This window comes from Nilaparvata lugens, chromosome X (genome assembly GCF_014356525.2).
Source record: "Nilaparvata lugens isolate BPH chromosome X, ASM1435652v1, whole genome shotgun sequence".
In the NCBI taxonomy this organism is placed as follows: domain Eukaryota; kingdom Metazoa; phylum Arthropoda; class Insecta; order Hemiptera; family Delphacidae; genus Nilaparvata; species Nilaparvata lugens.
In genome coordinates, this window is record NC_052518.1 from 54,579,014 (window position 1) to 54,593,014 (window position 14,001).

General features: G+C 37.8%; 1 protein-coding gene across 6 annotated transcripts; it reads left to right on the top strand.

Annotated features, from left to right (window-relative positions):
- The first annotated feature begins 1,250 nt into the window (after positions 1-1,250).
- On the top strand, positions 1,251-12,276 carry LOC120355056. 6 transcript variants are annotated; one of them, XM_039443345.1, is made up of 2 exons: positions 1,251-7,106; positions 9,662-12,276. In XM_039443345.1, exons 1-2 carry the CDS (start codon positions 4,092-4,094, stop codon positions 9,824-9,826), a joined length of 3,180 nt encoding a protein of 1,059 aa, XP_039299279.1. In that variant the 5' UTR covers positions 1,251-4,091; the 3' UTR covers positions 9,827-12,276. The 6 variants fall into 6 exon arrangements, with proteins under 6 accessions (XP_039299279.1, XP_039299277.1, XP_039299276.1 ...); XM_039443343.1 differs by having other exon boundaries at positions 1,251-7,099; positions 9,655-12,276; XM_039443342.1 differs by having other exon boundaries at positions 1,251-6,869; positions 8,715-12,276.
- Positions 12,277-14,001: the final 1,725 nt, after the last annotated feature.

Here is a 14,001-nt window from a genome sequence, read left to right on the forward strand (position 1 = left end):
AGAAATTGAACTCTCATAAACTTAAAACAGGATAATGTGCGTGGTAAATTCCAATTATTTTCAATCTCCACATTATTTTCCTATACCGGAAAGATAATATAGTTGGGCATATTTTAAGATATTTTTTCAAATAGCAAATTATTCAGTTTATAATGCATTTATGAATGTGAGTGTTATACTATCACCCCATACTTCCTTTTGTTCCATAAATTGGGGCTTTCTACCACATAGAGTGTGAGTGATGTATATGTGATAAAAATTATGTTACTAGATTGTGCCTTGGTCACTGAGTGTAAATAATTTTGAAACCAATAAAGTTCTTTATCGAAAATTAAATTGGAATTTAATTGTTGATCAATCCAATTGATTGGTAATAACAAACGAAATCATCAAATATCATAATATAATATCATAAGGGAGGAAAGTGGTGCGCTTATCATCTTCATCCGTTGATCATCCACATTCTCCTTTCAAATCACTGATGGAATGCCCTGCACTAACAACCTTTATTCTCTGCAACCGCACTTGATTTTACTTTTATCTAATTAATATTAGCTTTTCCTTTATGTCTTCTGCATTGAGATTGGTATTAGAATCAATTTTGAAAGGATAGATATTGGTTGAGTTTGCAGAAGAATATCACAATGAACAAAGGAAACAGCTCGAATGTGTACAACGTAATAAATAACAAGAAAGCTCGAAATAACTATAAAGTATTCAAGCCAAGCCTAATTATTATGCTGATAAAAACAGTGATTGAAGAAGTATAGGTCTATATTATCACTCAAAGTATCACTAGGAGAAATAGGCTACATTCAGTACCTTTTTTCAACTTTATAATTGTTGGGGTATTAAAACTTTGAATAGAAAACCTCCAGTAGAAAACCTTTGAAGCCATTCATCTTTTCAAATGTTGACAAATAAAATCTATTCATTCATTCTACGAGTATCCCTTCTCGTAGTAACAAATGAGAGTTCTCTATCTCCAAACCGGTATGCCCTTACATTATCGAGAATTCTGGAAGATCTAGGAGTTCAAAGGTGATGAATTTCTAATAAAAATTGAAGATAAATATTGTATAAATCGTAGGAGATGTCGATGGGACTTGAAAGTTATATACTTTTTAGAAAAAGACTTACAAAGCTGCTGTTAAATCTGGCATTTGCAGTCACCACTTGTTTTGGTTGCCGCCTCCTGGAGCGCTGGTGCTTGTGTGTCACCACTTGTTTTGGTTGCTGCCTCCTGGAGCGCTGGTGCTTGTGTTCACAATTTGCCCTGTCGATTTTGATAGTTTTAATTTTTATTCGTCAAGTTTGTCATTTTCAATCGATTTATCAATTAGATTTATTATACTTAGTTCAGCATTAGTCCTACTTTAGCCTATTATGGCATTATTCATTTATATTTGCCATTTTTTCTGCTGGTGGGTTCATTGTTTCACAGTTGGTACACTTCCTTGTAGGCCTGCTTCCTACCTGCTCGTCTCGATGGAATGGCCAAAAGAAAGTGTATTTCCAAGTTTCAAGTTTATCCCTTTTTATCTAAAAGTGACAAATTCGCATGAAAATGTGTCTCATCGATTCATAAATATCTATTCTCGATGTGGTATTCTAGTTTTCAACGTTCATCATTATTTGTGTCAAAAAACTTGTAAGTAACTGAACGACATTACTCGCACGCAATGTGCTTTGTCCCACAACTTCGAATTTCGACATTTATCAAATTTGTGCTTCTAATTCTGAAGAACTGTTGATCCAACAACGATAATATCCAGAATGAACTATTTTTACTAGAAGAAGGCTCAGAAGAACTTTATTTTCTGTATTCAATTCTAGCTGTGTCCAATGATACATGTTAGGTTATTTGTTTCATCATGAACTTTATTTGCAATCTCTCACTTGCAAGAACATTTTTGTCAGCACCTGACAATTTTCAATCATCAAGAAAATATATAGTTCCATCACACTCAATGCATTAAAAACATTATTTATGCATCAGACATTTCTGCATTGAACTAGTTACTAAGCAAGGTTACAATTTATCCTGCATCTAGGATTTGAAGAAGCTTGTCCATGACAATTCTTCTTGGAATTACATCAACCCTTGTAATTTCCTCTCATCATTTGAAATCTACACCATTGTGATTTCTTTTCTCAGTGACTATTGCGCACTATTTTGGCCACCAGTTGCCACCTCATTGTAACCTAGAACTGTTCATGTTTGAAATTGCTTTATTGGGTCGCGGCTATCAATCTACTTGTATGCTGCTAAGTTACATTGCGCCTGCCGTGTGTACACCTTCATTGAACTATCATCATCACCATTGTGGTTTATCAGAATTTTTGTGTGCTTCGTTCATATCACCACAACAATTTACATTTGTGATCTATTCACTTGCCTGGAGTTACTAGTTTTCTCTAACAACATCTTGTCCATGCACAAGCCTACGCATTATCGCGCAACACCTGCCGTGATGACATCTGTAATCATCATCCTACCGACTTGGATTCAATTCTATCTCCATCTGTAACAAACCTACTGAGTTGTAACGCTTAGTACAGCGCCCTTGTTACCATCATTGCCTGCTGCTGGTCACACTTGGAGTGGATTCAACTTCTGCACGGCTCCCTGCCGTCTCACTGCCGGTCTTCTGAAGATTCAGCGCAGTTCGCCGCCGACGCCGCCCTGGTACTTGGTTCCACGGCTCCCTGCCGTCCTGTTGCCGGTTCTGTCCGGGTATCTGGTCCAATTTGACGCCGACGCCTACCTGGTGTCCAGCCCATGGGCATCGCAGACCTTCCAGAAATCCTACTGGTTTTCTTTAAGCCAGCTGGTGAAGACATCTAACCTCTTAGTTAAGTATTTTGTTCTGTGCTTCTGTGCACTTACCGATTCATTGTTCAACCATTTTCATTTACATTTGTTTTTAGAAACATTTATAAATTACATTTTTTATATTTACTTTTTGAGGTCGTATATTTAAAGTTAGACCTTTCCGCGGTCCCAATTATTCGTCGCGGTCCCTTTTCAATTTCTCTTGTCTTGTGGAAAACTTTCAATATTTGTTTGTTTATGCAACAGCTGGATTTTCATTAATTACATGATTTTTGTGACTAGGAGTTCTACAATAAATTCAAAACATTGTATTTTGAAGATTCTGAATTCTCTTTTTATTTGTCAACATAATTGTCCAACTGTGTGGACCCACCATTGTATGTACATGCTTTACTATTCTAAGGTAATAAAACAAACCAAATTACACTTTTTAGAAGGTCTATTACGTATTCATGATCATTATAATATTCTTTATGATTCTAATCCTTGTATGTCATTTAGCCTACCTGTTCCAAGATGGTACTATAGCCTACCTGTTCCAAGATGGTACTATAAATTCATATATTCAATTTCAACTACAGCTGATCAATAACTCTCTTAAATATCATTCCTTTTTTGCTTACCAGAGTCTTTTATGAGGACAGTTTGGGTGGTCTCATTGAGAGTTGCAATTCAGATCTTGACGACTCTTAATGTCACAATCATTGCAGTCCGCTTAGAAGATTGGAGGTTACGCTTCAATTTCACCCAAATTACTCATAAAGGTGGTCCTCCTCAGCCGGATCTTGGCCTGCGGCCATCTTGGTTCAAATTCCGTTTGTTTTTTACGACCTCTATAACTTACACTTACCGTCGACCGCGAAAATTCCAACCTTCGGTTGCGTTTTTTGTAAATTCGCACTTGCATACACATTTCTTGTATAGCATAGTGCACGACCATTGTAGTGCTTATACTAATTCACTGTGAGTCATTTTTAGTTATTGGGCAACCCCTCCAGGACACGCTGTGTTCGTGTCGGGTACAACCTGCTCTAATTCCTGGGACTGTGAACTGGCTGCGGACTACTCGCTCGGCTGCGCGCAGGGCTTACTCGTTGCCACTGACTCAAGCTTGAACGTAACACAGCGCACTGACCGACCGAAGAGGACGCACGCCGGTGATGCCCAGACATATTGTATTTATGCATCAATTTTATTAATTGCTCTTTTTTGTTATTTAAATTGATTCTTTGTATAAATTAACTTACCTCAGAATATGCCTGAGACTAGAAGCAACTCTGCCCTTCAGGCAGTCATGGCTGAGCGGCGAGATGTGATAAAGCATTTGCGCTGGAATGCAAGGAAACTTAATTTTGAAGCTCCTCTTTCTGAGGATGCTTATTATGAATTGAAATTATTGCAAACTGATGTCCAAGATTTGAAGGACAGATACATTGAAATAAAAGACAAGCTAGAATCTCTAGACTCAGATAATTTTAATGACGAGGAGCATTTTGCTACCCTAGATGAATTTCTTTCTGTAACAGCTATCATAAACAAACACATACATAACTTTGAAAAAGCACATGGCCAGACTGACGCCAATATTGCGCCAGCTCCTGTTGCACAACCCGCACCCACTAATAGTAATTTTCGATTACCTGAAATACCTCTTCCGACCTTCGATGGTAACTTTGACAAATGGCTCGATTTTAAAGCTGGATTTTCTAGTATAATTGTAAACAATGATTCGGTAGAACCTAGCATTAAGTATCAGTATCTTAAACAGGCTCTTTCAGGCGAAGCTCTGAATCGGATCGCCAATTCCCCACCGGGAGATTTTAAGCTAGCATGGAGCTTGCTTACTCAACGCTACAACAGCGTAATACTCATTGCTGATAGCCATATCTCAGCCATCATGAATCCACCATCACTCAACTCTAAATCTGCACAATCATGGCGAACATTTATTGATCACCAAAAATTGAATATTACAGCGTTAGAGTCACTTGAACTTGACATCGAGGTAAAGGATCTATTATTCATGCATCTCATAGTTTCTAGGTTTGATGCCAATACTTTACGTGATTGGGAGCGGTCAAACTCCGTTAAGGACAAGACTTCCTTAGACAACCTCTGGACCTTTATGGAGCAACAGCACAAGGTTTCCCAATATGTCTCCTTTGGTCTCGGCAGTCATGCGCAATCTGCGCAACGACTGGTCAACAACCAGTCTGGCAATGGTAAGCCTAGTCATAATTCAATTAACAATAATTCTCGTCCCAGCACGTCCTCAACTTTTGTCAAGTATTCTGGATGCTTGTTTTGCAATGACACCAATCATAATGTCTTTCGTTGCAATACATTTCTCAATATGGCGCCTACAGCTCGTCTAAACGCTGTACAGCAAAAGAATCTCTGTAGAAACTGTCTTCGACCTTTCAGTAAGGATCACCAATGTTTTGGTGCTTGCAGAGATTGTGGCAAGGCCCATCACTCATTATTGCATTTCAATAATAGTAAATCTTCCCCAACTGTAGGGAAAAATACTTCTTCAAATAATGCTCACACTCGTAAACCAAATCGTCAGCAGGCTTCTAAGTCCTCATCGAATTGTTGTTGTTCTGAGTCAAAGCAGTCTGACATACCTAGCCCAGCTGTGTTCACACCTAGCTTGACTCGTCCAGTCAGTCAAGCATCATCAATTTCAGTGTCTGACACTTCGAGTGTCACAACTGTTGTCACTCCGACCTCGTCGACAAGTTCACAAGCCATCAGCAATTCAAACTGTGCGCATTCAAACTCACCTAGCTTGTTACAACGAGTTAACATCATGCCCACAGCGCAATTGCATATTTTGAGTAAAAATAATCAAGTTATTTCATGTCGCGCACTGCTTGATACCGGTAGTGATGCTTGCTTCATTTCCAAGGCTCTTGCTTCTCAATTGGACCTTGACTCTGTGTATTCTAATAATACCATTCACACTGTGTCTGGTACCAGTTCAGCACCTGTGTGTACTGCTGCTGTTCTCATACATTCTCCTGACCGAACGTGGTCGAAGGAAGTCAGTTGCATATTAACTGAGAAAATTACCCCTAGCATTCCTCCATTTGGGCTCAACTTACAAAACTTCAATATTCCACCCAATGTTAAGTTAGCTGACCCTGAATTTCATGTTTCTAAGGGAGTCGACCTGCTTCTCAGTGTTGCTATCTATTCTTCTATCCAAGCTTGTGGTCAAATTCAGTTAGCTGATGAATGCACTCTTCAAAATACCAAACTGGGTTGGGTTGTTTGGGGAGCTATCACGCCTAACATTCTCAATTCATGCGAGCAACCCGTTAGCTCAAATTGTGTGTCAACTCATGACATTTCCAGACAATTAGAGAAGTTTTGGAAAATTGAGGAAGTCCTTCCCAAAGATAGCGTAACTAAGGAGCAGCATCAAATTGAAAAACACTATCTTGATAATGTACAACGTGGACAAGACGGCCGCTTCTCGGTTGCACTACCTAAAAAAGATAATTTCGATTTATTGGGTCAATCTCGTCATCAAGCACTTGTGCGTTTTCATTCTTTGGAAAAAAGACTTGCTACTAATGCTGAATTGCGTTCTCAATACGTAGCCTTTATGGACGAGTATGAATCTCTTGGTCATATGTCTCCTGTACCTGACAGTCAGCCTTATGAAAAATGTTTTCATATACCACACCACCCAGTTTTCAAGCCCGACTCGACAACTACAAAATTGCGCGTAGTTTTCGACGCCTCTGCTAAATCTAATACAGGCATTTCTTTAAATGAAGCCCTTCATGTAGGTCACACCGTTCAACCTGAACTGTTCGATATAGTTTTGCGTTTTCGCACCCACCGCGTTGCTTTCATTGCTGACATTACTAAAATGTACAGGCAGATTTTGGTACATCCCGAGGATCGAAATTTGCAGAGAATTTTTTGGCGATCTAATGTTAATGATCCAATTCAGGAGTATGTGTTGAACACCGTCAGTTACGGTACTTCTCCTGCCGCATTTCTAGCCACTCGTACGCTGAATCATTTAGCTGATATAGATTGCGAACCGAATTCACCAGTTGCCAATGCCATTAAAAATGATTTTTATGTGGATGACTTTATAAGTGGTTGTTCTACTGTTGAACAGGCAATTGACTTATTGCGTCAAATTCGTGACACTCTGTCCAATGGAGGTTTTGAACTCCGCAAATGGTTGTCAAATTCAAATGAAGTACTCAACAGCATTCCTGAACACCTTGTTGAAACTGTATCATCCAAACCCCTTTCTGATTCAAATGACAGTATAGTTAAGGCGTTAGGATTAATCTGGAACTCAACCTCAGACGTTCTAATTATTTCATCCAGTGTAGCTGATGTAATCCACAAAACCGCATTCACAAAGAGAGAATTACTCTCATGTATTGCTAGTATTTTCGACCCTCTTGGTCTCATTTCTCCGGTAGTAATTCTGCCTAAAATGCTATTTCAAAAATTATGGCCATTGAAACTTGATTGGGACCAAAAATTACCACCTGATTTGTTAGCTGACTGGTTAGCTATTTTGCAAGAGCTTCCTAATATTTCAAATATTACAATTCCGCGCTGCATTCTCGCCCCTGAGCCAGATGCTATCCTTGAATTACACGCTTTTGCTGATGCAAGTGTCACCGCTTATGGTGTCTGCATCTATGTTCGGAGTACAACTTCACAAGGAGTGCACGTTTGCCTCCTCACTGCGAAATCAAAATTAGCGTCACTCAGACCACTTTTGACAATTCCTAGATTGGAATTACAGGCTGCATTGTTAGCTTCCCGCTTAGTCAATAAAATAATTTCCGCATCTAGAATTTCATTCTCAGGAGTCTTTCTGTGGACTGACTCAAAGATTGTCTGTGACTGGCTTAAGGCCGTTCCGAACCGATCTGACGTATTTGTCTCGGTCAGAATTTCTGAAATTCAGAATACTACAGCTGATTTCAGTTGGAATCATGTTAAAACCGATCAGAACCCCGCAGATCTCGTCTCTAGAGGCTGCTCACCAAATCTTTTGATTACTAGCACTCTTTGGTGGAACGGACCTACTTGGTTGTCTCAATCTCCAAGTACATGGAATAAATTTTCAACCAATTTTTCAACAACCAGAAGCACTGTTTCACTTGCTACAAAAATTGATTCTTCACCAGTTTTCAATGAACTAATCAATAAATTTTCCAATTATCATAAATTGACTCGTACAACAGCGTATTTATTGCGCTATGTGCACAATCTTCGAAATTGTAAATTTCCCGAATTATTGCGCAAGGGTGAATTATCTATTGAGGAGATTAAACAAGCTGAGCTTAAGCTCATTCATCATGTGCAAATTGAAGCCTTTCATCAGGACATATGTCAATTGAAGGCCAACAAACCATTGCTGCCTAACAGCCGAATCAGAAGTCTTACCCCATTCATTCATTCTGACTCCCTCCTTCGTGTTGGCGGACGACTTCAAGAGTCAAAAATGTCATTTGATTTTAAACATCAAATTTTGCTTCCAGCTAAGCACAAACTCACTCGGTCTCTTATCAATTCTTGTCATAGACGTTTGCTTCACGCTGGTGTTCAATCCACAATGGCCAGCATTCGCCAAAAATTTTGGATTTTATCCACTCGTCGTACCGTGAAAAGTGTACTCAAGGCCTGTATCACATGTTTTCGCTTCTCTAGTTCCCGTACTGAACAAATTATGGGCAATTTACCTGCTGTGCGCATTCAAACCGAATTTCCATTTTATAATTCGGGTATTGACTATGCTGGACCATTCAATTTGAGATTAGGTACTACTAAGTCACGTACTTACTCTAAAGCGTATCTTGCTGTCTTCGTATGTATGGCAACTCGCGCTGTGCATGTTGAAGTTGTCTCTGAGTTATCAACTAAAAGATTCATTGATGCACTTATTCGATTCACTGCACGTCGTGGTATACCGTTTTCAATTTCTTCCGATAATGCCACTACCTTCGTAGGCGCTAACAATGAATTGAAAGAACTCTGCAATTTCTTTGCGAATGAACGATCACAGTCTGAAATTCAAAATTTTGCGACATTGTTTAACATTTCATGGCGTTTTATCCCTCCACGAGCACCTCACTTCGGTGGATTGTGGGAGAATGCGATAAAAAACTTCAAGCGTATTTTCAAAACTATTTCATTCAACAAAATATTGGACTATGAAGATGCAACAACGTTCTCTGCTCAAGTGGAAGCGATTTTGAATTCCAGGCCTCTTATCCCTCTTTCTGAGGACCCTGAAGACCTGCAATATATTTCTCCCGGACATTTTCTTATTGGAAGGCCCATTACTGCACTTCCATTTCCGCTACCTGAGACAACTCATATAGATCATCGTTCGCGCTGGAAAAATCTTGCTCTAGCTACGAAAGAGCTCTGGAAAAAATGGTCAACGGAATATCTCGTTACCCTACAAACTAAAGCAAAATGGACTGAGGAATCTGAAAATCTCAAGGTGGACACCATCGTATTACTCAAAGATCCTGGCACTGTTCCTTCTACATGGCGTTTAGCACGCATTGTTGAACTACACCCTGGAAAAGACCAGAAGGTGCGCGTTGTTACGGTACTTACGGAAACTGGACTTTTCAAGCGTGCTATCTCTAGCATCGCTCCTCTGCCTCAAGAAGAAGAATTAGATTAGGTTAGTTATCACTTATGTCTTATTTGCATATTCTCAATTATATTTGTCTTTTTTTTACGTTGGCTTTTACCGATGGTATGTTGTCAGATGCTCATTTTTTAGCATTTATCTGATTTTTGTATTGTGTCTAATCATCCTTTCATTCATTTTTTCGTCCAATGGCATGGCGTCGGACGCTAGCATCGCTCCTTCATTATCATCAATTTGCAATATTGTTAGTTTTTATTGTCATATTCATATCTTCCTTCTATTTGGAATTTCTTGTATATTTAGTAATTGGTTTATCTGCGTATTTCGATTAAGTCCTTTGAATTTGTTTCCCATTAGTGATTCTGCATCATTTTTAAATATATCTGCCATTTCAGCAGAAAGTGGATTTTTGTTCGATCTTGTCTATTTTTGTCATTTGACTTGTCTTTTGTCTAGGCACATTTTCTTGTAGATACCTTGTATCAAATTTGGTTTATGCCTCCTGCTCCTGTCGTGAGCCTCTCTAATCACCAGATTTAACATAATTGTTGTTTTTGTTTGCTCACTTTTTTTCTTTTGAGACATCCTTGATGCCTCAAGGGGGGACCTTATGTTAAATCTGGCATTTGCAGTCACCACTTGTTTTGGTTGCCGCCTCCTGGAGCGCTGGTGCTTGTGTGTCACCACTTGTTTTGGTTGCTGCCGCTTGGAGCGCTGGTGCTTGTGTTCACAATTTGCCCTGTCGATTTTGATAGTTTTAATTTTTATTCGTCAAGTTTGTCATTTTCAATCGATTTATCAATTAGATTTATTATACTTAGTTCAGCATTAGTCCTACTTTAGCCTATTATGGCATTATTCATTTATATTTGCCATTTTTTCTGCTGGTGGGTTCATTGTTTCACAGTTGGTACACTTCCTTGTAGGCCTGCTTCCTACCTGCTCGTCTCGATGGAATGGCCAAAAGAAAGTGTATTTCCAAGTTTCAAGTTTATCCCTTTTTATCTAAAAGTGACAAATTCGCATGAAAATGTGTCTCATCGATTCATAAATATCTATTCTCGATGTGGTATTCTAGTTTTCAACGTTCATCATTATTTGTGTCAAAAAACTTGTAAGTAACTGAACGACATTACTCGCACGCAATGTGCTTTGTCCCACAACTTCGAATTTCGACATTTATCAAATTTGTGCTTCTAATTCTGAAGAACTGTTGATCCAACAACGATAATATCCAGAATGAACTATTTTTACTAGAAGAAGGCTCAGAAGAACTTTATTTTCTGTATTCAATTCTAGCTGTGTCCAATGATACATGTTAGGTTATTTGTTTCATCATGAACTTTATTTGCAATCTCTCACTTGCAAGAACATTTTTGTCAGCACCTGACAATTTTCAATCATCAAGAAAATATATAGTTCCATCACACTCAATGCATTAAAAACATTATTTATGCATCAGACATTTCTGCATTGAACTAGTTACTAAGCAAGGTTACAATTTATCCTGCATCTAGGATTTGAAGAAGCTTGTCCATGACAATTCTTCTTGGAATTACATCAACCCTTGTAATTTCCTCTCATCATTTGAAATCTACACCATTGTGATTTCTTTTCTCAGTGACTATTGCGCACTATTTTGGCCACCAGTTGCCACCTCATTGTAACCTAGAACTGTTCATGTTTGAAATTGCTTTATTGGGTCGCGGCTATCAATCTACTTGTATGCTGCTAAGTTACATTGCGCCTGCCGTGTGTACACCTTCATTGAACTATCATCATCACCATTGTGGTTTATCAGAATTTTTGTGTGCTTCGTTCATATCACCACAACAATTTACATTTGTGATCTATTCACTTGCCTGGAGTTACTAGTTTTCTCTAACAACATCTTGTCCATGCACAAGCCTACGCATTATCGCGCAACACCTGCCGTGATGACATCTGTAATCATCATCCTACCGACTTGGATTCAATTCTATCTCCATCTGTAACAAACCTACTGAGTTGTAACGCTTAGTACAGCGCCCTTGTTACCATCATTGCCTGCTGCTGGTCACACTTGGAGTGGATTCAACTTCTGCACGGCTCCCTGCCGTCTCACTGCCGGTCTTCTGAAGATTCAGCGCAGTTCGCCGCCGACGCCGCCCTGGTACTTGGTTCCACGGCTCCCTGCCGTCCTGTTGCCGGTTCTGTCCGGGTATCTGGTCCAATTTGACGCCGACGCCTACCTGGTGTCCAGCCCATGGGCATCGCAGACCTTCCAGAAATCCTACTGGTTTTCTTTAAGCCAGCTGGTGAAGACATCTAACCTCTTAGTTAAGTATTTTGTTCTGTGCTTCTGTGCACTTACCGATTCATTGTTCAACCATTTTCATTTACATTTGTTTTTAGAAACATTTATAAATTACATTTTTTATATTTACTTTTTGAGGTCGTATATTTAAAGTTAGACTTTTCCGCGGTCCCAATTATTCGTCGCGGTCCCTTTTCAATTTCTCTTGTCTTGTGGAAAACTTTCAATATTTGTTTGTTTATGCAACAGCTGGATTTTCATTAATTACATGATTTTTGTGACTAGGAGTTCTACAATAAATTCAAAACATTGTATTTTGAAGATTCTGAATTCTCTTTTTATTTGTCAACATAATTGTCCAACTGTGTGGACCCACCATTGTATGTACATGCTTTACTATTCTAAGGTAATAAAACAAACCAAATTACACTTTTTAGAAGGTCTATTACGTATTCATGATCATTATAATATTCTTTATGATTCTAATCCTTGTATGTCATTTAGCCTACCTGTTCCAAGATGGTACTATAGCCTACCTGTTCCAAGATGGTACTATAAATTCATATATTCAATTTCAACTACAGCTGATCAATAACTCTCTTAAATATCATTCCTTTTTTGCTTACCAGAGTCTTTTATGAGGACAGTTTGGGTGGTCTCATTGAGAGTTGCAATTCAGATCTTGACGACTCTTAATGTCACAATCATTGCAGTCCGCTTAGAAGATTGGAGGTTACGCTTTAATTTCACCCAAATTACTCAGCTGCTCAAGAAAAAAGATAAATATTGTATGTGACCGTAACACACAACTATCACCTGGTTAAAGTATGTGTATATGTGTATATAATTTTTTTCCTGAATTAAGAGTGCACTCTTGAAGGATTAAAGATGTTGAACCGGCAAGATGTTCTACTGATTCTATGTAATATACAGACAAGATATGAAGGATGTTGAGAGAAATAATATTATACTCTAATTAATGTTTCCACGTTTTTAATTCCTTATTCAATGATCGCTTTATCAAATTGATCAGCATTGAGTAATTGAATTACAAAAGAGCCAGGGAAAGCATGTTAATTTTCAATAAGAGAGCAACAGTTATTTGATGAGCAGGCTCTTACAAAATCGATCATTCTGAAAGATCCAGCCGTCCAAAAGTATTGAATTTCTAAAAAAATTAAGATCTACCTGTACAGACAATAGGGATGTCATAATTCCAAGTTCCAACACAAATGGCAAGTTGCACAAAAGAAAATGTAATTTAATTAACATAAGATGACATACAGATTTATACAGAGCTGAACAGGGAAGTGGCTGCAGTGGCTCCATTAAAGACGTCATCTCATGGTTTGATTTTCTTTTATATACAACTGGCTGATAGAATTTAAATTTTTGGTTCTCCGTTCCTTGCGATGTCTGTAAGGATTCTTCCAATAGGCATGATTGCAGTATTTTCTTTCGATTGAATTTATTGATAATACATCATTTTCCAAGCTGATAGGCTGAGTGCAATTGATTTGTTGATGCACTTCATAGATTCAATTTATGATTTTTAAAGTGACATTGGAATTTTTTTCATTGATTTTTATTGTTAGCTTCATTAGTAATTTTGGAAGCTATTCTTCCAATAAGCTAGATTTCTTGTTTCAGGATTTGTTTCAATGTATAATTCATAGCTTTTCAAGTTTGATTAATTGTTTCCATCTATTTCAATTAAACTAATCTTTCTCAAAGAAAGAGATCATCACACTAAATGACACATTATATTAATTTAGTCTTTGGAAAAAACAATAGCTGAAATACTTTTTTGATAGGTATCATCGTTTTTCAATAAAGCATTCAAAGCAGCAATTTTCAAAAAAAGTTGTTCACAATAAGAAGGTTAGAACCAAAGAAGAGGTAGAGTTTGTAATCTAATAATATTGTATGTGCTAGAACCCACTACAATGTGCATTTTCCACAATTGTTTCACATGTATTTTCTAGAAAGTGAATATAAGATACTGTAGCTATTCTCTATCTATGAAAATTGTTTATATTGAATATAACAGGAATTATTATAAAATAAATGAAATAATGAACAGGAATAAATTGTAGAAATAAAAAAAATACTGAAATTCAAAAACCATTTTTAATTTCAAATTATTATGGGGGTTATTCATCCACTCATCCATGTGTAATAAGTTAATTCATTATAGGTAATAAATTTAAT

Excerpts from the sequence above, each read along its gene's own strand:
- LOC120355056 (XM_039443341.1), top strand. The coding sequence starts at position 4,962 with ATGGAGCAACAGCACAAGGTTTCCCAATATGTCTCCTTTGGTCTCGGC.